Raw genomic sequence first — 25,689 nt, 5'->3', positions numbered from 1 at the left:
TGCGCAGCAAGCGTTTTATTTGTGGACGGAAATGACAGGAAATGTTGGTTTAGAGGTGGCGAGCGCATGAAGAGGTGGAGGAGAATGAGAGACAAATTTGTCTGTGATAAAAAGTCTCTTATATAAAAAAACAAACAAACAATATAAACCGGATAAATGACAGGATACGCCCTCTGTTGTCCTGGCGGGGAATTTTTTTGCAACACTACCCAGGAGATGAAGCATGAGGGCAAAACGTCTCCGTCCGTGCGTGTGCATCTCCCTTTTAGAGCTGACGGAGAAGTATAAATTAGGCTTTAGTTTTTACTACTACGTTAGCGTTTATCACCACATGTAGGCTAAGCTACGAGCTAACTTAGCTTAGCGTTACATGTGGTGATAAACGCATCAACTCACTTTAAACTAAACACAAGAAAACGTTCATTTTGCTGTCAAACTTAACCCGACAATTAAATTTAGTTTTGAAAGTTCGGTAGAAAAGATACTTTGATACTAGTGAACAATTGTGCTTCACATTCATTACTCACTCTTCTTCTTTCTGTAAGGCAGGCTGTACTCACGCACTGATCGTCCTCCATCTTGGAACGATATCAAACAGTGGGCGGTGCTGTCTCAAAAAAAAAAACAGTCGGCCTGAAAATGGTGCGATACCCTCTCGATTTAACCTTGAACCGGAAGCGCGACAGCCACTGGGGGCGGAGCTTCGGTCCGGGCCCGGGCGGGGTGTGAACAGTCGGTGTTTAGTAAGTGGAAGGGTCGGCAGACTCCGCACGGGTAAGTTTCGCACTGTTTTGAGACCAGTTTCATCTAGTTTAAGTAAAATTCAGAAGGCTTTTGATGTACTAAAACTAATCAACGTTAAAGTTACGTATCACCCCTGTGACCTGCGTCGTATGAGAACGTGTTTACAGGCGCGTGCTCGTTTTAGCTTGTTGTGCATTAGCATAGACAAATTACTGACTCTGTTTCTGCTTTACAAAGTCACCAAAACCACATTTTCAAAGAAACGCTACGTTTGGAAGTAAGGTTTACGTAATTTTCTTCGTTGTGAACAAATGTAAAAACACGTTTTAGTTTAGTGTACGAAACGGTGATCTTTTAGAAACAAGCAAACAATTAAACTGAACAAACTATCACCGTTAAACTGAACAGAAACGGGCCGTAACCTTTGACTGACATGCGTGTTAGTAAACGTTGGAGGTACGCACGCAGTCTGGGAGCGTGAAACTGCTCGCTCTTTGTCCTCGTGCTTTTGTTTCTTCCCTCCACCCTTACGGGCTTCAGGTACTTGGAACTACTTCTACCTCGTGTTTTCGACCACATTTGTAAAAGGGCTTCCTTTGCTCCCATTGGTCGGAACGGGAGTCGTTCTGCTCTGATTGGTCAAAGAAGAGTGACGTTTTCCTGGAACGGCAGCAGTGCATATGAAAAGTTGCATTCAGGTCCGCTCAGTAACATCCAGTTTAAGTACAGCTAGGGTAAATAAATAGCTGGCCAAGACTGTTATTTTAATTGTTTTACAGCTGCGATTATAATACATGATTCGATCTTTCAAACACGTCATATCTGTGTTTGCTTTCTTTCATAGCTGAGCTGATCAGCATGTTCACACAACTGGAATTGGTCCTTGTCAGACACGTGACCTGCATGTCAACCACACCCCCTTATCACTATTGTAGGTGTATGACTTAAGTTGCTAGGGGAAGCTGAAGTGGAAGAAGAATCAAAAGGATGGATAAAAAGAACAAGGATGAATGCGTCCCTGACCCTTACAGGAATAAACTTCTGAAGGAGGATAGTATCTTCAAAAACTCTACAGTCGACATTGTAGATCCCTAAGACCTCAGAGGAAACTAATGGAGCTCAGAAGTTTCATTACTGCTGAAAATCAATCACTTGAGTCAACGTAGCACTACTTTAACATATTTATGATCAAGTTAGAGTAAAAGTTAGCCGTCCAGAAACACGACTCCACCAGGTTTTATTTTCTGGATGAGCCTTAATTAAACAAGTTATTATCAATATAAGTTACAAGCAGGTAACATTACCTACATCAGAGGTTAGCTAGACATGTTTGTTTTCATTTTGACCGACAGTTTAAAAAATGGTCATGATCGATTCTTCACGTCATTTTCATTTCTCACATAAGTAAAAATTAATAATTTCATTTTTCATTAATATTTATTCTAACCAAGTTGACCAGCATGTCCAACAACATATTAATGTTACAATTAAACTAACATTCAATTTTTATTTGGAATATTACCCTGCCAGTGAATACATTGCATCTGAACCCTTAAACAACCAATCGATGACTAAAAAAGTTGTTAACTATTTTAATAATCGATTATAATCGATTAAATCGATTAGTTGTTTCAGCTGTAATTTGTTAATTTACCGTGAGTAATATCGATATCGCAATATTAAGCACTGTTATCGAATATCGCAGGTTTTCCTAATATCGTGCAGTCCTACTTTTAATAAACTAGATCATTTAAACCTAAAACATGTTCTGGTACCAGGCTGTAAACATGTTTATTTCTGCTGTGAAATTGGTATTTGTAACATGGGAGTCAATGAGGATTTGCTCGCTTCTGACACCAGCCCCTAGTGGATGAGGGTGGAACTGCAATTTATTTCATTTCCGCGTTTGCTTCAATTTTTCACCCGCATTGTGGGGGCTTGGTTCAACCCGTAACTCATTTAGTCTGCAGCAGTGTTAAAAGGAGAGGAGGGGGCTGTGTGCGAGTAAACAAGCTCGTCTCCTCCGTGCGTCACGTGAAGCTGCAATAGAGCAGCACAGTCACAGGAACATTTTATTGGAAAATTACCAAAATGTAGCACAGAAATGTGATCTTTTTCAAAACCAGTACCTGCCGCATGCTTTCGGTCGGTACCAAAGAGTTACCAAACTTCAGTACCCACCCCTAGTTGTGTGTCTAGGCACCCACGTGGGCGAAGAAGTACAAACCAGGCTTTATATTTTCAACCCTTTTAACATTTAAATGTGTTTATTCTCAAGGCACGAGTGAGTTTCACTGTGGAGATGGATCGCAGAACACCAGAAGAACCAGCAAGGAACCAATCACTCACTAACCTCAGCCAAAATGTATCTGTGATATCTTTGATATCAGAAGATGAAGAGGACATTGTGTGTGTCTCTCTGGAGCAGACGGAGAATGCTAAGGAGGATGAGTGTTTTCAGAAACAGCAGAATCTGACGGCAGCCAAACCAGGTGTGGACATGGAGAATGCTGGAGATCATCATGGCCACTGTGATTTAGTGGGCTTTATCAGAAGATGCTGTGGTACTCACGTCTACTCACCTGATCCAAAAGAGATTGTGCAGGCTGTTTCCAACACGCCTTTCTGCCTGTACCTGTACGTGGGAGTGCAGGTGGATGAAGGGCACAGCACCAGCTTTGTGCTCATTAGTTATTTTGACCAAAGCTCGGGTAGGAGTGTAGTGAAGCTGCTGCACACTCTGCAGATAAGCACCGACACCGCTTATCCACAGGTCTCCGGAGACACAGACGCAGTCACGCGTGCAGCTCGTTCTGATGCCTGCCTTTTGATTCGGACGCTAGAAAAACTGGAGCTTCCACTTTCCAACATGGCTGTGTTTTACTGCAGCGAGCCCCAGCTGGGCGAGATGTGTGTGTCTGGGCTCCAGACGTTCAGCCCAAATGTGATATCACTCTGCAGCATCCCCGGAATTGCAGCAAGAGCCTCCCAGGCTGCACTCACAGCTTCATTTACTCACGTGGTTGACTTGATCCTGGACATCCATCATCATTACTCCACCTGCACTTCCATTAACGACAGCCTGAAGGAGGTCTTTGCTAACACTCAGTCCTACAACCCCCTCTGTCCCATCTCAACGCAGTGTTCGTTCGTCACACACAGTGTGCAGAAGATGGTTGCCCGCTGGCAGGATCTGCTGGACTATTTTCAATCCCTGAAACAAACGGAGGTTACTAACCAGATCAGAATGCGGCTCATGGATGAGAATGTCAGACTGCATTTTCTCTTCCTGTGTCACGCTCTGGAGCCCCTCAAAGCTCTCCAGGAGCTGCAGGAGGCCGGCACCAAAGACCTGGCTGTTGAGCTTCAGCTCACGTCCATTCTGCTTCAGTCCTATGCAGCCAGCATTCTCCGCTCCTCTGCTGTCAGTGGCTTTCTGTGGAGGCAGGATTTGCAGCTGCTCAGCAGTGAGAAGGACCTCCTGCCTTTAGCCGAGGTGAACATTGGTTCTCAGACCACAGACCTCATGTGGGCCATGGGTCTGAACGGAGGTGAAAGGGACATGATTGGCTTCCTGAAGCGTGCACAGTCCTTCTATAAAGCGGCGCTTCAGAGTTTGATGGAGAGTTTACCAGAAGCACTTGGGGATGTGACACTAAAGAACATCAAGGACATTGTGAAAGACCCAAAAAATTTCACGGTAAGATTCTTAATTCTTCTTGATTTTTTGTCTTTCATCTGCTGCATTTTTATAGCACTGAATGATCCCCATCATCTGGTTTCCTGGTCTCCAGTTCTATCATACATAGTAGCATATAAATCCCAAGATTAAACATATGCCAGAGACCCCATGGATAAAAAACTGACTTATGGGGTGTGCGGTCTTGAGCTGAGCGGACACTGTACCACTCTTTCACGCTCTTGAGACAATTGTCCTTTTGTGTAAGAATCTACAAGATCAGGGCGAGTTTTGCGCTGAGCGTCGTGTAGTATACAAGGGTTGCTAGAGGCAATTAACACCACGTGACTAGCTACCGATGAGCAATTGTAAGCTCGCATGAATTTCTGGCATGTTTGATATTTTGCTCGTCCCTCGTGAGGGTATCGCACTTTTGAAGCGTCACTGAGAGTAGCTACGACCCAAAAGGTACCAGAATCGCTCACGGCGCATGCACAAACATTTGTCAACACGGCTCGACAGCTATTTCCCTTTTAACATGTTTGTTTTTATTTATACACTTTTTTTTTCACAGACCATTACAAGGATTGTCAAGAAAGTGTGTTTTCAGTGTTAATGTCAAATTAAACTGATACAACGTTGATTTATCATGTAAATAATACATGGCGGGTTGCGCGCGGGGTTCGGGGGCCACAAAGAGGGGTCCGGCCCGAAGACCGCTGTTCCACGACAACCCCAAAGCACAACAGACATCAATAACAACACAAATGTTGTGTAAAAATAGCTTTTTTGAGCATATTTTTAGCACATTGTTAGGTCAGACGTGTTGCTACCAGATGTACAGAGTAAGCAGTCAGGTAGCATCTGAGAACTGGGTTGTACAGTGTGAGCACATGACTCAATTCAAATCAGGTTTATTGTCATTCTGTTTATATCAGAGTACAAATGCAACAAAAAAGCATTTCTCCATTGAGATCCATCCGTGTGACATGCACAACACATACCCAACTCAAACAATGACTAAAATGGCGTTAAAACTATGATAAATAAGTAAAAAGCTCCCAGTACATGACACTGATCTTAGCGGGTGAAAGATGAGAAGTTCAGTCTTGTCTTGATTTTAAAGCAGAAAGTTTTGAGTCATCCAATTTTTCATGTCGTCAAGACAAGCCTCTAATCTAACTAACCGATTAGGTTCATCAAGGTTAATGAATAAATATAACTGGGTATCATCAGCATAACAGTGTAAGTTTATCCCATGTTATCTAATGATTTTACCATATGGAAGCATATATATAGCAAAAAGAATTGGTCCAAGCACTGAACCCTGTGGTACTCCACAAGTAACCCTGGAGTATGAAGAAGATTTGTCATGTACATGTACAAAATGAAATCTTTTTTTTTTTTTTTTTTACCGTGTCCTGTCTGGCTGTGAAGCAAGCAGAGTTGATGTCTGAATGCTGGTGACAAGCCTTACAGATTTATTCTCAGGTGGAGCATTAAAGCGTCTGCTTTTAATGTCACGCCTGATACTTAAAACTTTATTGTTATTGTTGTTGAATGCTTTATAATTCCGACCAGACACGGAGACAGAGGTGAAAGAGAAAGGAAAAGAAAAAGGGGGGGGGGGGGGGTCCACAATAATAAATAATGAACAAGAATCTGCTTCTAGACCTGCAGAAAAAGACAAAAAAAAAAAGCAAAATGACAAAAAAAATGGGACACAACAACAATACAACAAGATCTAGCTATCACTGCGTCAACTTGATGAAGAAATATATAATCAACATTGCTTAACTGAAGAATCACGATAATGAATCACAGTGCATTAAAAGTGCCCACCATAGCCTTAAGACATGTGTTTAACGTTCCCAAGCCCATACTTATGAGAGCACCATGTGAACACCTGTGTGTGTACACGCGCTTGTTTATGTAAGGTTTCTCTATAGGAGCGTCCAACAGAGAGTGTGAGGGACCACAGATCCGTCCCCCAAAGATTCGCAGGAGACGGGGGGAGCTCCAAGTCCCAGAGATCCAGGCGCTGCCCCAGAACACAGGAACCCCAAGGAGACTGCAACCAGAAGGCCCCCGCCCCCCTCGAGAGGCACAGAGGATCGCCCCGGGGGGCCACAACCAGCAGCCGGCAGAGTCCCGGGAGACATCAGCGGCAAGCCCACCGGCCCGCCTGCAGCCTCCCACCCCCAGCCGGCCGAGCCCGGGACCCAGCGACCCGGGAGCCAGGGGCGACCACCCCCACCGGGGACCCAACAGAGCCCAGGGACCCAGATCCCACCAGGCAGCCACCGGGATCTATCAGGCATTGTAAGGGAAACCCTGATGATGCCGTCTCTTCGCATCAGACCAGGTTTTCCCCAAAAAGTTTTCCAATTACCAATGTAGCCCACGTTGTTTTCAGGACACCACCTAGACAACCAGCGGTTGAAGGACAGCATGCGGCTAAACATGTCGTCACTGGTCCGATCAGGCAGGGGGCCAGAGAAAATTACGGAGTCCGACATTGTTTTGGCAAACTTACACACCGAAGCAACATTAATTTTAGTGACCTCCGATTGGCGTAACCGGGTGTCGTTACCGCCAGCGTGAATTAATGTTGCCCGCTCTGGCCCCAGGTAAACATTTAACTATGGTTGCTGGAGCCTCTAATGCCACGTTTCTGACTATGGAGCTGCCAATGATCAGAGTCGGCTTGTCAGTGGGTGCGTCACTGAGCGGGGAAAATCTATTAGAAACGTGGACGGGTTGGTGGTGGCCCACGGGCTGGGTTCTATGCTTCCTTCGTACCGTCACCCAGCCGGCCTGGGGTCCCGGCTGCTCGGGTTCTGCTGGAGGGTCGCTACGGGTTGGTTCTGAGCTAGTTAGCCCCGCGCTAGCTAAGTAGCTTCGGCTGTTTACGGGCTTTTCAACAGCGCGGAGCCGGGACTCCAATTCCGACACCCTCGCCTCCAAAGCTACAAAAATGCTACATTTATTACGCGTACCATTATCGCTAAAGGAGGCAGAGGAGTAACTAAACATCTGACACAGAGAGCAAGAGATAGGAGACGGAGAAGCAGAGACAGAAGTAGCCATAGCCGTGCTGAGGCTAAGCTAACTGGACAGCAAACTGTTCAACACCAAATAAACTGCGTGCGAACTCAAATGGTTCCCTAAAAGCTAGGTGGAACAACAGTAAATGTGTGTTTTAGCGTGCTTTTGTGCTACAATAGTTGTGTCTGAATCCACGGGCAGGATGCTTACGAGTACGGGTCCTAAGACCGGAACCCAGCGGCTCTGAATTTGGACAGTCTAGCCTTCACCTCTACGGTGGCCCATAGGTCCCGTCACAGCCGCTACACGCATAGGAAAAATGCTAAAGCTAGCGAAAATGGAGCAGGAATATTAAGGAGCTACAGCAGCTTCACGTCCATCAGCAGCGTTTGTTCACAACTGTTTTCAGGTAAAGTAACTTTGTTTATTCTAGAAGCTTTCAGGACTTACATGTTAACTTTAGATGGTTTCATGTATGTTTTAAGCTACAGAATGAACTTGTTAAACGTACACAACACATTACTACAGAGTATTATCATGTAGGTAATTATTATAAACCACATGCATTATAAATGTTGAATGCAGTAGGATGTTATCTAATGTAAATTGGACCGTAGAACTTATTTTGCATCAAATGAGGGTAAAATGCTTTAAAAAACAGGCTTTTTAATAAAATAGCATTGAAGTGTTTTCAATGTGCATTTGTTTATTCAACTTAAGCCTAATAATGATTAGATCTGTCTTAAAAATGTAAATTCTCTGTAGTTTTCCCTGCTGCTTTTCTTTAAACTGAACAGAACCAGTGTACTGCAGGTTATGTTTTGTTTGTTTTACATTTTTCTATAAAAAACCAAATTCTTATTTAATCTATTACAGGTCAGCATGCACTGTGCTGCACATCTGCCTCTGTGCTGGTGAAGTTGTGGGTCTGGAGGATGAGCCTGAGGAAGATGTGTGTGGAGGAGGTCAGTGGTGCTCTGTCCTGGAGGAGGTACCAGCAGACCACCATTACTGTTAACAGGCAAGTCATTCACAGAGACGTAACAGCCGTCGTCTGAGCCAGCCCAGCAGGCCCTGTAGATGGACGATGGAGTGGACGGTGAGAGGAAGCGTCCCAAAGCTCTCTGCAGACCGTCCTGTATGATGTTCCTCTGACCAGAACCGTCCAGCCACAGGTCTGCTCCAGCCCTCCATCCACGTCTGGATCCTCCTGCAGCAGATCCAGCTGCACTGTTAAAGACTTCCTGCTCACTCAGTTTAAATAAATGATCCAGGAAGAGTCACTCAGGTTAATCCTGCTTTAACCGTACATAACTGGTCCATACTGGTTTTGATCTGTAAATAAGTGTAACCTATTATAAATAATCTTGTCTCCTTACCATCTTTTCATTTTCTGTTCATGTAACATGTTCAAAAACATCTGTAATAATAAAACTGGTGATAAAATCAATGACCAGAAAGAGTTATCAGTTAGTATTTGTTTTAATAAACGTGTTCAAATATCAAACAGCTAAATAACATTAACATGATGACAGTAGAAGGACTCTCTCCCAGGAGGACCACCAGGTAAAGCCTCTCCTGACCCTGGACACCTGCAGTCCTACAGAGAAAATCAGACCACAGGTGACAAAAAGGCAATAAACACATTTTTACATTTATCCACATGAGAAGATAAAAATTATATTCTTCACACAAACTTTTTACTTCATTATAACGTGTCAGCTGTGTAAATCCCCGAATGTAAAACTACTTTTCACAGCAGGACGTCTGTGGTTGTGTGTAAACAGCTTCACTCTTCACCTCTAAGCTTAATAAAAACTCTTATTTGCTCCGTTGTCCTTAAAACAAATGACAAGTTTAATTCGCCACACGCACACACACACACACACACACGGGAATAACTGGGACCCGCGATACAGACTCGTTCTGGCTGATTTCGGCCTAAAATGTACTTTAAAGAACAAATATACAAACGAAAAATGTCTATAAACTGAACCGCTTTAAGCTTTTAAGGTTTCTACGGCTAGTTTTTAACAAACTTACGTTTAAAACTTCGTAGCTCTCCCCATTTTCTCTTCCTGTTGAAAATCCACAGCCGGCGCGCAAAGCATGCTGGGATAGCCTTGTTCTGTGAGGATACAACAGACCCGTCCTCGAAATGTGGGCGGAGCGAGGACGCGTTTGAGGACGCGAGAATGAGTATTCTTGGAATTCGGACAGTACTCGTCGCTGCGCTGTGACGTCATCGACCTCAAAATGCACTCTTACAAGCATCCTTCCCGTGGATTTGGACACACCCAATAACTCAGAGATATCCTAGTACAGAGAAATTAAATCAGTTTTAGCAAGCAACGAACACCAAACAGTTACACGTAGTGCAACACTGAAATCAGGAAACAGGAAATGCCATACCGCCAGGGAGAAGCACACGAATGGGGTCTAGTGAAACATTTTATTTTGAATTTTTATATATATTGTGCAGTATTTTTATGTATGCTAGGGATGTGTACTGGTAAAATTTTGGTGATACGATGTGTATCACAATACAGGGAGGGGATACGATATATCACGATACATTCAGCCAGACGATATCAGTGATTTTTTTGACTGAATTTTTTGTAGGAAAATTCGACAAACAGTCCAGATACCTAACATGTTTTACTTGAGTTTTCTGAACCATAATAGAGGGATTTACATTTCAATAATAGAAACAAAACCCAATGCACACTGCTGCCAACTAGTGGTTGGCATTAGAATTGCACCAAAAGAAAAAATACACAAAAGTTAGCATGTAAATTCTTCAAAAAAATTTGATGCATGGCTTTTGAAAATCGATATATTGCAGGAAAAAAATAACACCATATATTGCCATATTGATATTTTCTTACATCCGTAGTCGGTGCAAAATAAAATTGTCACTGTTTTTAATTGATTTATTGCAATGCCTTGATTTTAGTGAGGTTAGTACACATTGCAGCCATAAGTGCTACGGTTTTATATATATAAGCATTTCTTTCTGTTTTCAACCTTGGTTTCCTCATTTTTGATTTCGGCCAGTTATTTTCATTTCGATGCATCACTAGCTAGTTCTGTCGTTCAGTTTTTGACTTGATTACATTTCTTTTAGGTCAGACATTTTCCCAAGAAGGTCCTGTCCCAAATTGGTGTTCAGCTGGGTTTGTGTGCTGTTGGACCTACAGAGAACCAACTGGCATCCAGTTACAGCGCGTTCCTCCAGATGCTGAGCCAGGAATCGAACTGGAAGGAGTGTAACAGCTGGGCCCAGGTAAACTATCAGTCATGCAACAGGTGTAATTTATTTTATTTACAAAGCGCATTTATACATGGCCAAGGCCAAACAAATGGCTGTACGCTGGAATAATGGTGGAACATATAAAACCAAAATGCACGAGCCAGAAGTAATAAAATTAGCACAGTAACGACTATAAAATCAACAATAAATAAAGGCAAGGCAGCTTTATTTCTAGGGCACATTTCAATCACAGAGGCAATTCAATGTGCTATACCATTATCAGGATATGATATGAAAACACATAAAAACACAAATTAGAACACTCGCAGATAGAATTACAGTTTAGAGCTAAAGAAGACCCAGTTATAGCGCAGATTACAGTGGAGACGACGCAGCATAAGAAACTATTCATGTAAAGGCTGATGAGTACATGAGGATTTTAGTTTTGTTTTCAAGAACACTTGGGTTGGGACACATCTGAGGTCATGGGGAAGCTGATTCCATGTGTTGGACGCAATGTTGAGTTAGCGTCCGGTTTCTCCTATGTATGTTTTATTATAAAATTTGCATGGGATTTCACTGGTTTGGGTTCTTGTTTTTCTAGCTTTCTGGTTAAACCAGAGTGATAACTCTTCTATACATCAAAGGCATTAGAGAAAAAAATAATAGCAACAATGAAAAAAAACCAACATAAACACACCAACAAAACCATACACAATAGCTAAAAAAAAGACTAGTGCAGCTAAAGGACAAGATAACAGCAGGACATAAGTGTGAAGTAATTTATGGCTCGTGTGCAAGAAGGAAGGGACAACAACACAATATGTAAACGTTAAAATGATGATCAAGTTTAGTTACAAAAATCTTAAATCCTTCCTTCCACTGGTCGGGAATACTAACAAAACTAATATGGCCTGTGTGGAACTGGAACAAAAGTAAGAATAACTAGGGTTTTAAATAATCAGAAAACTAAAGATGTCCCACTAAAACTGTGCAAAGATTACTATGTTCCAAAATAAGGATCTCAAAACTGGGTGGTTGAACCAAACTTGGGGCAATATTTTAAACTACACAACAAAACACACAGCACTCCAATTGTAACAACAAAGGGTGATGTACTCCACACAGAAGATCAACTCTAAACCAAAATGTAACAGCTTATCCAAACACAAGAAGCTGCTAGCAAAATGATAACAGTACCTTTACCAATGTTTAGCTCAAGTTACTAAGTTTAAATATACCAAAAAGACCCAGCTAACAGACCGGCACAGAAGAGGGACTGCTACCACAACAACAGCTCTCCTCGAATGTCTGAATGAAGCTCCCTTATGAAGGGAGAATGACAGATCCCGGTAATTTCCCTCAGCCGTGATAAAGACAAAGCAGCGGCTTTGACCCCAGAAGTTGTTGTCCGTTGCCAGGTGACAAAGGCAAGCCAAACAGGAAGGGAATCTGGTAGAAGACATTGGTCCGGGTGTTCTATATTTGGCGGAGATGCTAGAGGCGGAGAAGAGGGCGAACTAGGAAAAAAGCAGGCAGCAAATTCCTTTACTCAACATCCCTGGGAATGCGTGGTGTGTATACTACCAGATTTGACGTCAATGATGTTTTTTTAATCAAGTCGTCGGTGTCATTGACTCATCACTACTGCTCTGCCTCATATAAATGACCAAAGGCTCACTGGTGCGGCCTCTGTTTTGCAGCAAAGTAACGCCATAGTTTTATGAAAGAGAACTTACCAGCGTTTTTTTTAATTGTTTGTCGATTGTTGCCTGGTTAGGAGGAACATTCGCTGACTTCTTCTGTTCCCCTTACCTAGGATGGAAAGTGTAAGGTGCTGTCCCATGTTGGTGGTGCTGCTGTTGGATGTTATTTTAGTTTTACCTCGCTTTTATTTTAATTCCCCTGACTAGTAACTCCCACCCTCAGTAGCTAAAGCTAATGACTGCCGTAGCAAGCTTTATTTATTTTTTTGCTGGTCAAATCCCTAAAGTGTCTGGGTGACATGCGTAACTTTTATGTGTCTACCACACTATGTGGCAGTTTTTCAGCATGTATTTTAAACCATTAATGAACATTTACAAATTGATTTTGAATCGGTACGTCACATAGTGATGCAGCGATTAAGTGGTGAATCGGCACACCCCTAATTCCAATGTAGGATTACATGTGTGAAAATTACACCTGTTTATATTGCTGCCTTCTGGAAGACGTTACAGGTCCCTACCAAACAAATCGGTTAGATCCAGGAACAGTTTCTTCCCAACAGCTGTACGGTCACTAAATCAAGTCTTCCTGAAAATGTCTATGTATACTAGGGTTTAGGGCTGAAACGATTCCTCGAGTACCTCGAATAATTCGAGTACAAAAAACCCTTGAGTCAAATTCTCTGCCTCGAGGCTTCGTTTAATTCATGTTTAATTAATTCATGGCTTTGCAATAACCCGGGGTCATGTTTCACCCGGACCGAAATAAGTGACGCACATGCACACTGCTCTGAATGCACACGCGAGTAGCGAATGTAACTTAACTTTCTCTTTAACCATGGTGGACAACGTGGACCCCGGTGGAGTGCGAAAAAGACAGAAAATGTCAAAGGTGTGGGACCATTTTTCACGTCGTAAGGCGGAAAACGTAGTCCAGTTTAAAAACTGTAAAATGGATTTAGCCTAGCACAACACCACATCCTCCATGCTGCAGCACCTGACCAGGAAACATCCACATGTAAATGTCACTTCTGCAAGCGGACTCGGAGCCTCTACAAGATGATGCGTTTTAGCCTGTTTTTCTATATATTCTGCAGACACTGTGCGACTTTTTCATTTGTAGCACTTAGTTTCAGCTCACACCGTACGTGTGGTAGCAACACGTCGGTCTTAATGTGCTAAAAATAGCAGTTTTTACAACACGTCGGACTTTTTACTTTGTTGTTATTGATGTCCGTTGTCCCTCGGGATTGCTGCAGGAGGACACGGGTATTTATGAGAGTGGCGGAGGAAAACGAAAGAATGTAAATAAATGTGTGATCAGTGTAATTTGACATAACCACGGCAAACATGCTTTCTCGACAATCCTGGTTAGTGTGAGAAAAAAGTGTAGAAATTAAAACGAACGTGTGTTAATAGGTTAACAGCTGGCGAGCCATGTTTGCGCATGCGCCGTGAGCGGTTCTGGTGCTGTTTGGGCCGCAGCCGCTCGCATTTGTTTACTGTGAAGTTGAAGAGCTGAAGTTTTGAAAACTAATTTAGAATAAAACTTGAAGAATGACTGGCAATTGCTTTCTCATTTTAAGAGTTCTTTCATATTTTATAAATGCTATTTGATAAAATGGTTTACAAACGCAAAAGGGTAATTTATTAGAGTACTCGATTAATCGATAAAATATTCGATAGAGTACTCGATTACAAAAATATTCAATAGCTGCAGCCCTACTAGGGTTGTCTCGGTAACCGGTGTACCAGTAAACCCCGGTAAAAAAGTTGACAATAACTGTCTTGTTTTAAAAAACTATATTATCTCGGTGGATTACCGTGGCTGCGGTGTAGGCGCGGTGACCCTTACCAGCCATCGTATCATCTGCTGACGTTGTCGGCTGCACGTCCGCACTTTGTTGTTTACAACCAAAACTTTCTTGAAGCCAAAGCTGAAATAATGGCCAAAGGAGGAGACGGCAGCGCTCAGGACATTTATTATCCCTCAAAGAAGACAAAGTGGGAAGTACGGGCATATTTTGGATATGTGAAGAATGCCGAGGGAGTTTATAGAAGACGGCTATCCTGTTTGCAGCACGAGCAGAAAAAGTGTCTGTGAAAGGCAGCAACGCTTCAAATCTCATGACACATCTGCGTGACCATCACCCACAACTCTACAGTCAACGCAAGGCAAGCTAACGTTAGCGTTTTAGCTAAAATGCGTGATCCGAGGATTTGGGTTGAGGGAGAATGCAACGAGTCGCTATATAAAGCAGCCGCAGCGCCGCTACCTGCATATAAACCGTGTCGCGGACACCGCCATGTTGAAATGACGCTATGCATTACGGGGCTCCCAGGGGCCGATAAGAGTTGGTCTCTCTCCGAGAATAATTATGAATTTAACAACGATTACTGCCTGATGACATTTTCCCACATCTGCAAAGCTCACTGGAAGGACACAAACCGAGGACAACATTTTCCTGATATAGGGTTTATTACTCAAGTAAGGGTAAAAAAGTATCTGATTAGAAGGCTACTTGAGTACTGAGTATCATCTGATCTAATATTGTTAAAATGGTGACATCAAACTGACAAAACATAAGAAGTTATGGGCAAATATTGGTATTTTAAAGACTAAAGGGGAAAAATGTAAACAAATAAATAACATAATTACAAAATAACAAATTTTAGGCAAAATTTAGACACAAACTGAGGACAATATTTTCCTGATATACAGGGTTTATTTAATTGTCTGAAAATGTAACACATTTAAAAAAAATACCGCGATAATACAGAAAACCATGATAATTTTGGTCACAATAATCGTGAGGTTAATTTTTCACACCGTGACAACCCTAATGTATACCCACCATTGGATGTTGATTGTTGTGTGAAGACAGAGATGTGAGCTTGCTATGCTGTACTGATATCAAATTCCACCAACTTGTGCGGTCATTTTTAATAGGAATCTGAATCTAATCCAATTACATTATTTATACCTAGGTTTGCTAAACCTTACCACAAACTGGGCTTGAACCAGTAGAAACCAGGCTAAACTGGCAATAAACAACAACCTCAGTCGCAGTCTCCGTTCAATACTGTCGTCATTTTATATTGCCCCACCTGCAGTAAATACATGTAACACCACAGATTCATTAAACAACTATATACAGTAGAGTCGTCCTAGTTCTATTGAAAGTATTGTATCAAAGTGTCTACTGCTGATCGATTTTGACACACATTACTCTTAATCTGAACTTTTGTTTATGGTATTACATCAGTCAGCTTTGAGATGACCCAAGATTGATGGGTCAGAAGAAAGAAGCCACTTTTATTGGAAACTGCAGGCGGGCTTAAGAGCCTATGTTCCGTTGAGGGGTCCGGGATGGTTTAACATGGGGTGGCAATTTCAGCAAAGTGGGTCATAGAGGTTGGGTCATGCTTTGGCTCATTTATAGGTGTCACGAAGGATGAGGTGGTTTATTGAATAGCTTATTTTTTTTATTTTTTTCTCGTATTTAGCAACACAAATCTTGTCACAGATGCTACATTTAGCTCTGTTGCCTTTTAATTTCACGAAAAACAGCCAAACCCCTTCAGGTGTTGCTGTAAACGAGAGGCAGGGTTGTGTATAACTGAGACCCCAGTAACCTGAAGCATAGCATCAGGAGGAACAGAGTTGAACGGCTCTTTTACACGGATTTTGATTGGGAAACTACAGCTGTTTAACACCGAAGAGGCATTTTCTTATGTTCCAGTACCTACTGAGTATTTTCAGTCAGTCAGTTTGTCAGTATTAAAGAGGTACCATATTTTGGTTAAAGTGTGTTCAGTGTTCCTGACCCTGAAATATTTCTATGGTATGTCCAGGTTTTGTCTCAGATGAGACGGTGGACAAGTCTGCACAAACTTCTTCTGACCCTGCTGACCATGCCCAGCTCTCTACACAGGACTCGGGTGTTCTCTGAGGTGAGTGATCAAAACTAGACCAACTGAACCACATTAGGTGTGTTTCATAGAAGCGTGGGTCAAAACTGATGGTGATGAGTTACGATGTAGCCACAGCTGCCCTGGGGCACACTGACAGAGGCGAGGCCTGCCGAGCACAGGCGTCACCGGTCCCTCCAACCACCACTACCAGCAGGTGAGATTGGTTAAGTGTCTTACCCAAGGACACAACAGCAAAACTTTCTGTCTGAAGCCGGAATTAAACCTGCAACCTTCCAACCTGCTCAACCTCTTGAGCTACTGCTGACCAGTGGGTACAGAAAGTATGTAGACCCTCTTCAATTTTTCACTCTTTGTTTATGAAGTGGCACAGACTCGTGGGGACCGGGCTTTCTCAGTCCTAGCTCCGTCACTTTGGAACCAGTTGCTACCCTCAGTTGGGCTGTCCTCATCTCTGCCGGCTTCTAAGAATCGCCCGAAAACCTACTTCTTGTGCTTGGCGTTCCCTGAACATCTTAGGTGTGTTCTTGCTGTGTCGTATCTCTAACTCCATGCTGTAGTTCTTTTTTAAAACACAGAGCAGTTTTGTTTACCTGTTTTCCCGCTACGTTTCGTTTGCGGCTGCAAACTTCCTCAGGCTGACGCGCTGCCAACTTCCTCAGGCTGACGCGCTGCAAACTTCCTCAGGCTGACGCGCTGCAAACTTCCTCAGGCTGAGCGTCAGCCTGAGGAAGTTTGCAGCCGCAAACGAAACGTAGCGTTAAAACAGGTAAACAAAACTGCTCTGTTTTAAAAAAAAAAACTACAGCATGGAGTTCCCTGAACATGTTTGAGGTCGGCCCTCTTTAATTTAGATTTTATTTCCTGGTTTGGTCATTTTATCCCTTGTTTCATCCATTTGTTTCTACTTGATGTTTTACCCTCTTTGCACTATTTTAATTGCTTTTATCATTTATCTTTTGTTGATTGTGATTTACATTTCTTATGTACTGTGTACAACGCCTTGGGCTCCCTGACAGGGTAGAAGGCACTTTATAAATAAAGATTTGAATTTGATCAAGAAAATATTATCAGAAGTAGAAGTATTTGGAAACCTTTTGAAGTGATAATCGATCTCTCTAAAATATGATATATCAAAAAAATTCCCAGGTGTGGGCTCAAAGTGTGAAATAAACTCGCCCATCTTATACAGGTCCTTCTCAAAAAATTAGCATATTGTGATGAAGTTCATTATTGTCTGTAATGTACTGATAAACATTAGACTTTCATATATATTAGATTCATTACACACAACTGAAGTAGTTCAAGCCTTTTATTGTTTCTAATATCGATGATTTTGGCGTACAGCTCATGAAAACCCAAAACTCCTATCTCAATAAATTAGCATATTTCATCCGACCAATAAAAGAAAAGTGTTTTTAATACAACAAAAGTCAACCTTCAAATAATTATGTTCAGTTAGGTACTCAATACTTGGTCGGGAATCCTTTTGCAGAAATGACTGCTTCAATGCGGCGTGGCCAATCAGCCTGTGGCACTGCTGAGGTGTTCTGGAGGCCCAGGATGCTTCGATAGCGGCCTTAAGCTCATCGGCGTCTCAACTTTCTCTTCACAATATCCCACAGATTCTCTACGGGGTTCAGGTCAGGAGAGTTGACAGGTCAGTTGAGCACAGTAATACCATGGTCAGTAAACCATTTACCAGTGGTGTTGGCACTGTGAGCAGGTGCCAGGTCGTGCTGAAAAATGAAATCTTCATCTCCATAAAGCTTTTCAGCTGATGGAAGCATGAAGTGCTCCAACATCTCCTGATAGCTAGCTGCATTGACCCTGCCCTTGATAAAACACAGTGGACCAACACCAGCAGCTGACATGGCACCCCAGACCATCACTGACTGTGGGTACTTGACACTGGACTTCAGGCATGTTGGCATTTCCCTCTGCCCAGTCTTCCTCCAGACTCTGGCACCTTGATTTCCAAATGACGTGCAAATTTTGCTTTTATCCATAAAAAGTACTTTGGACCACTGAGCAACAGTCCAGTGCTGCTTCTCTGTAGCCCAGGTCAGGCGCTTCTGCCGCTGTTTCTGGTTCAAAAGTGGCTTGACCTGGGGAATGCGGCACCTGTAGCCCATTTCCTGCACACGCCTGTACACGGTGGCTCTGGATGTTTCTACTCCAGACTCAGTCCACTGCTTCCGCAGGTCCCCCAAGGTCTGGAATCGGTCCTTCTCCACAATCTTCCTCAGGGTCCTGTCACCTCTTCTGGTTGTGCAGCGTTTTCTGCCACTTTTTCCTTCCCACTGAGGTGCCTTGATACAGCACTCTGGGAACAGCCTATTCGTTCAGAAATTTCTTTCTGTGTCCTACCCTCTTGCTTGAGGGTGTCAATGATGGCCTTCTGGACAGCAGTCAGGTCGGCAGTCTTACCCATGATTGTGGTTTTGAGTAATGAACCAGGCTGGGAGATTTTAACAGCCTCAGGAATCTTTTGCAGGTGTTTAGAGTTAATCAGTTGATTCAGATGATGAGGTTAATAGCTCGTTTAGAGAACCTTTTCTAATGAGTGTTAATTACATTTAATTAAGGACCATAAGACATTAAAAATTCATATCAAGTATGAATTCCATCTTATGGACACTGGGTTATTTAAATCAGAAGATTGGTTCTTTTTATTGCAACTGAGAGACAAGAGAAGAGAGAGACCTTCAAACGTTTAAGGAAATTTATTACTAAATAATTTTAAACAATTTAACAATACTAACTCTCTCAATGATGGATGCTCTGTTTGAATGAGGTGTGAGATGGTTGGTGTGTGTGAATGAGTGTTATTCAGAACCCTCGTATCCGGAGAAACAAAGTCTGAGTGGGAGATGATGTTTTGCTCCTAACTGAACAGAGTTTGAGACTCGTAGTCATAAACACATGAGACGCCATTTATGTCGCATCCACATACCCTCAGTGAGACCTCCGTACAGATCCGGATGCCAGGTCCACGACCCTCCTCTGGTACTGGAGCCGATGAAACGGCGTCGACAGTATGACAAACCAGTCTTTGGATAGTCTCCAGGTAAAAAGCTACAGGTGTTTCACAGCGTCAAAAGGGGACCCTCCTTGGGTCAGCGAGTTCAGCTTTTATTCTGAAAGGTACCGTTGCTTGGTTCACAAAACAACAGATTTTTCCCAGCTTGGTTTTCAGCTTAAAAAGAGAAGTACAAAATGGCCGGTCCAATACTTCACTTAACATGCGGTGAACTTCATGAGATCTTGAGAGCTGAACTTAAGATGGCGTTGGAACTGTTTTATTAATCTGGATGTTTTTGATTCTGGACGAATCAAAGCTGACAGATTTATAAACACCACATATACTCTGCCACGCTTCAGACTAGGAAGGTTCTGATTGGATCAGTACAGCAATGTGTCATGTGATTGTTTTCCTTACGTGTGTCAGTGTGTCTAGTGACTAGATTAAGTCATATTACTTATTTAAACATATTAATCATAATACTGTGATTTCACAGATCGGTCACATTGTATTATTGACTAACAGTTGTTTTGATTAGCTTAATTGAAAATAGAGTCCTTTGATTTAATTAAAGAAAATAGTCTCTTCATCTTCTGTCTTCATTGCTGGAAAGTTAACAGTTTAGAAGCGAGTGCAAGACCTTGAGGCTGTTTCATGCACTCAGGCACTGTGTCAAAGGGAACTGTGGATAAAGGTTAAATACCTTGGAGGAATAGCTCCTTCATCACATTACACTTTTCATGATATGCTAATTTTTTGAGATGGGGATTTTGGGTTATCATGAGCTGTACGCCAAAATCCTCTATTAGAAACAATCTAAGGCCTGAACTACTTCAGTTGTGTGTAATGAATCTAATATATATGAAAGTCTAATGTTTATCAGTACATTACAGAAAATAATGAACTTCATCACAATATGCTAATTTTTTGAGAAGGACCTGTATAAGTCAGCTGATGTGAGTTGAGGAGAGGTTTCCAAGTGTGGAACTCGGACACTTAAATTCTGTCCATCTGTTCTGATCATCTGTAATTCCTGTCTCAGGGTGGACAGCTCCATAGCAGCTTCAGACCCATCTCTAAACTTCCGTTCATCTCCAAGATCTTGGAAAAGGTTGTGGCTAAACAACTCACAGCTGCTCTTGATGAACATAACATCTATGATAGCTTCCAGTCAGGTTTTCGTAGAGCTCATTCTACTGAAACAGCTCTTCTTAGGGTCTCTAATGACCTTCTGACTCACAGTGATGCAGGGGACTGTTCTGTTCTGGTCCTGCTGGACCTGACTGCAGCCTTTGACACTGTTGACCATCACCTGCTACTGGAGAGGCTGAGAGACTGGGTCGGCCTATCAGGATCTGCTCTGGAGTGGTTCTCCTCTTATCTCTCTGAGCGCTCCTTTTCTGTGGCCGTCTCCAAGTTTAGGTCCTCCACCACCTCTCTTACCCATGGTGTCCCACAAGGTTCTGTGCTGGGGCCTCTGCTCTTCCTCCTCTATCTGCGTCCTCTTCAGCACATCCTGAGCTCCTTCAAAGGAATCTCCTACCATCTTTATGCAGATGACATCCAGCTGTACATCTCCTTTAAGCCCCATGAGATGTCTAAGCTGCAGCTGTTACACACCTGCTTAGACTCTATCAAAACCTGGATGGTGGGAGCTTTCTTCAGCTGAATGAAGATAAGACTGAGATCCTCATCTGTGCCCCAGACAAGCTGGTTCCCAAAGTCAGAGACTCTCTTGGTCAGCTTGCTTCTCACACCAAACCTTCCGTCAGGAATCTTGGCGTGACCTTTGACCCAGCTCTCACCCTGGATTCTCATGTCAGTTCTCTTGTTGGCTCTTCCTTCTTCCATCTCAGGAACGTTGCTAAGCTGAGTCCCATTCTGTCCCGCTCTGAACTTGAGACAGTTCTCCACACCTTCATCTCCTCACGCTTAGACTACTGTAACTCTCTTTTCACGTGTCTGAGCAGAACCTCCCTGAACCGTCTACAGGTGGTTCAGAACGCCTGTGCTCGGCTTCTGACCAAGTCCTCCAAACACACCCACATCACCCCGCTTCTCCTCCAGCTTCACTGGCTGCCAGTCAACTTCAGGGTTCATTTCAAGATCCTGGTTCTGGTCTATAGGGCCTTACATGGACAAGCACCATCTTACATTGGTGATCTTCTTAGTCCCTACACCCCCAGCAGGTCCCTGAGGTCCAGTTGTTGCGAGCACGTCCTATTTGTCGGTTCCTTTAAAACCTGGTTCCGTCAGAACTTAATAAGACTGCGCTGCGTTCTCAGGGTTCGTGGGGATGTCGGTGAGTTTTATTGTACTAGACCCTGGTTTGGACTTCCTCAATTAGAATCAGTTCCCTATTTTAAGGAGAAATGATATGCCATACTCGTTTCTTTGTGAAAGCACACTTCCTTTTAATTAATCCCGTTATCTAGTGGTTTAGATACTCGGGCAAAGTCCAGCTTGAGGCCATCCGTCGCTGACAATTCTTTGGGTTATTAGGATTAATTGCGCCCCTGTCAGCTTTTGTGGGCGGTTGGTAACTATAAAATCATTCTTGCTAGTTGATCAGGCTAACATAGATTTATCAATTTATCTAATTAATCCAACCTTCCCACGCTGGCGGAGACTTTTTCACACTTGCAAACAGAGCCTATTTAACCTACTAATGTTTTGTTTTTATCATCCTTAAGACATCTCGTTACTCACGGGAGAGGAGAAGACGAGCTTCTTTACTTAAGGTTTCTTTTATTAATCTGTCACAAACCGTAAAGCAAATCCTGATAATTCATGAACCTGTAATTAATGTGCTTACCTCTCCTTATTGTTCAGGTCGAGGCTCCCACCTTAACCTTTTAAAAAGGACCTGGAAGAATCAGGAATGTGGATTCTTTTTCTAAAAGTTTATTACAAGATTAAAAAATACAAAAATGAGTAGATATAAAACTGACCACTTCCCCCAAGGAGAAATTAGTCCTAATGATTAATTAAGAATAATTAGTTGGCTTACACCAACTTTGTCTTCAAGCAACTGCTCCTGTTACTGTGTCTGTCGACTGCCCCAGAAACTGTCTCCTGTCAGCCTCCGCCTCTTCTATCCCAGCTCTGCTCTGTCTCTCACTGTCGTCTGCCCCAACTATTGTTTTAGCTCTGCTTCTAGCTGCTCTTTTATACTCTTCTTGGGAACATTCTAGACAAGGTAAAAAGTCTTACACATATATCATATTACGTGACAGTAAGATCATGGGGTCATTTACCAGTTACACACTTTTTAGCTCAACACAAGACATTTGTTATCATTTTTGCTACATGCAGGATCCTTCATGAAGATTCTTCAGCTTAACACGGGTCATCAGCCATCATCTTTGCAGCAGATCCTCAGTTTTCTCCAAAATCCAGCATTCTTCAGGAAGGCTTTTCTTTCTGATGAGCTCTTTTCAATCTGTTTCTTTCAGTCCCATCTCCTGCCAGAGGTTGGGCCAGACGCTTCCTGACCTTTTGCCCAGTTTGGTCCTCGGAAGTGAGTTCTGACCTCTTGTCCCTGCGACCCTTCTGTGACCCTTGTTTCTGACCACAGTTTTTGATCCCTTGGATTCTTCATGGAGGTTTTGTCCACTTCTGAGATGCTTTATCTTCAGTTGATCTTCTTTTGTCCCAGCTTGGATGCTTGATGTGCAGTTGGGCCCCCGTCTTCTGGCTGATTTTACTCGCATAAGCAAGTTCAGTGTGTTTCAGTGTGGGTCCAATCTTATCTCTGTGGCCCACCTGTTGACTCCGTTTCTTGCCACTGTCTTTGGCATGAGGGAACTTGCAACACAGTGATCAAAGCCTACTGGTTGTGCAGTACCAGGCTAAAGGTCAAAGGTGACAGATCATCTGCTGCTGTGGCCCCCAGACTCTGGACCTCTCTCCCCCTGAGCCTGAGATCAGTGGACTCAGTGGTCTCCTTTAAAAAGCAGCTGAAGACTCACTTGTTCAAGCTGGCTTTTGTATGACCTTCTTCACCTCTCTCTCTCTATTCTGCTCTCCCCACCTATTCCACCTTCCTCAGGATCCACTGGTTTCCCTCCTTCCTGTTCACTCTCTCTCTTTCTTAACATTTTTTCTTTTAAATCACAATTGCTTATTCTTGCTCATTTTAAATATATTTTTAAACATTCTCTAAATGCTTTTTTATATTTTTACAATTTTTATATTTTTTGTTTTTGTGAAGCGCCTCGTGATTTTTACCTTGAGGGGATCTATTTAAATGATATTTTCTTCTTCTTCTTCCGTTTCATTTCGTGTCTCATTTCAGTGAGAAAATCCATCTATAGTTTGTCTCGGTCAGCAGCCATCCTGAGGATGCCACAAAACCTTTAATTTTGAAAGAAAAGAATGGATTGAATTAGTTGGAGACTGAAAGACAGTTAAACGAATCAGCCGGATTAAAACACGGCAGCTGGAGGCGGTATCGGCTGGGCTGATGTAATTTGGTCAGAGAAAAAGACGATTGCATCACTTCCTCCGTCTTGTCATTGTACTGTTTGTTTTAGTGATCAAAATGGCGACGTGGCCAGAGTGAAGAGCTATTTTAATGTTAGTGGCACCAACACAGCGGTTTGATTAGCCAAAAGCTTTGTCCCGAAGGGATCCTGAGTTGTTTTTCTGTCCATCGCCGCGTCGGCTGAAGGATAGAAAAGCATAACGGCAGATTTCAGCGGCTCTTATCTTCACGTGTCTAACATCAGCTCAGCTATTAGCTCAGCAAACGCTAGCCGGTCGGTTGAAAGCTTCTAATTTGGTCTAAGTTAACAGAACTAAATCAAACCTGTCGGCAGATGTATTGCTGATCAGTTTTACTGCAGCTCACGCCTTTATTTGCCGGTAAAATGCGTGCACACGGAATGAACGTCGTGGCTCTATGGAGAGGATGGCTATGCTGTAGGTAGCCTAGCTTTGCTATATAGGAACGAGTCATGCGAGACGTTCACTTGGTTCGGATTGCAACCACTACTGACCCTCGGTGGGCCAGGAAATCAAACCGAGAGACGGGTCGCTTCGCTGGAATGAACACTTGAGCGGGATAACACAGATAAATAGTCCTGGTTAGGAATTTAGTTTGGTGATAACGTCAGATTAGAGAGCTTTCTCTGTATTTCAGTTACACAAGCACAAACACACAAGCAAATAAAATATGAACACATTCATTCCCTCGTGAAGGTAGAAGATTTAATGAGCAGATGCTCAGAGATGAAGCAGACTTAACTGTGTGTGAGAGGAATCTCACTGACTAGGAGAGAAGAGCTGCTCTGTGCAAGCTCAGCCAGACAGAGCCCAGAAGGGAGTTAGGACTTTAGAATGAACTAAAACAAGGTGGAATGATTTAAAAAGGACCGGTTTGCTTGCCATATAACTGTAGCGTGAAAGAATACATGTTCATTATGACCAATGAGATGTGATAATCCATATAAATATGAAATATCAACCTGATTGATCTTCGAATGTTTGATCAGAAGATTCGAGGGTTCTTTGCTTCTTCAGGGACATAAACACACTTTGTGTTAATTCAGACAGAGTCAGTATATAGTTTATAAAATGAATTTAATTATTTTTCCTAAACTAATCATTTGTACATGACCAGATATGAGTAATGAGATGTGGTGTGGTGGATGTGAGGTGATGTAATAGAAGCTAGATGTTGTTGCAAATGTTCTCTGTATCTGAGAGAAATTGTGAAATCTGGGTGTAAAAGAAGTTGTTCGGTTCTAAACTAGAGAGTTGGTTATTGATAAAAGCCATCAGACGCAATCTGTCGTGCCAAGTCTAGGCACCCTTTGTGTGGAGGTTCTCGTTGGATCCGAGGGGTCGTGCTGGTCGCTGCCGGTGGAGTGAACTCTGATATCAGGAACCCGTAGACAGCTCCGATAGGACCCGTGCAGTCTGAGGTCCTCGAGGTGAAGCCAGGAAGCTGGAATGCTTCTTTGCGTTTAAGGTTGATGTTTGCTCGGCTCTGAAAAGAGCTGTTTGTTTGTATCAGCAGCGTCACAGAAAGGCTTTGGACTTGAGGTCAAAGGAGTTTGTTTCAGAAAAGGCTTCATTCCCCATTTGGCCGAATCGGGGCTCCGCTGGAAACTGAATTACTTGGGAAGTATTTCTTGTTTTATTTAACCACCATGTTATAAGTTCTGGCTAAGTTTGACCAATCAGAATTTTACACGTTTCTGAGTATTTACCAACATCCCTCAGAAAGCCACGCCCCCCTCAGACACAAAAGTTTAAAACTCTTATGTGAGGTGCATTTTAACCTTGATGAGTATCT

The 25,689-nt window shown here is 42.8% G+C and overlaps 1 protein-coding gene across 2 annotated transcripts in view; it reads left to right on the top strand.

Annotated features, from left to right (window-relative positions):
* Positions 1-696: 696 nt before the first annotated feature.
* The window catches only part of LOC107390569 (DNA (cytosine-5)-methyltransferase 3B), a 133,733-nt gene continuing 108,740 nt past the window's right edge, over positions 697-25,689 (top strand). For both annotated transcript variants that reach the window (XM_054745607.2, XM_054745606.2), the window contains exons 1-4: positions 697-774; positions 3,023-4,444; positions 10,599-10,757; positions 16,286-16,384. In XM_054745607.2, the coding sequence (XP_054601582.1) occupies positions 3,047-4,444; positions 10,599-10,757; positions 16,286-16,384 (1,656 nt within the window). In that variant the 5' untranslated portion in view covers positions 697-774; positions 3,023-3,046. The remainder of the gene's footprint in view (positions 775-3,022; positions 4,445-10,598; positions 10,758-16,285; positions 16,385-25,689) is intronic.

The sequence above is a fragment of the Nothobranchius furzeri genome, chromosome 10, assembly GCF_043380555.1.
Source record: "Nothobranchius furzeri strain GRZ-AD chromosome 10, NfurGRZ-RIMD1, whole genome shotgun sequence".
NCBI classification, from domain to species: domain Eukaryota; kingdom Metazoa; phylum Chordata; class Actinopteri; order Cyprinodontiformes; family Nothobranchiidae; genus Nothobranchius; species Nothobranchius furzeri.
This window is presented reverse-complemented; position numbering and strand designations above follow the sequence as displayed.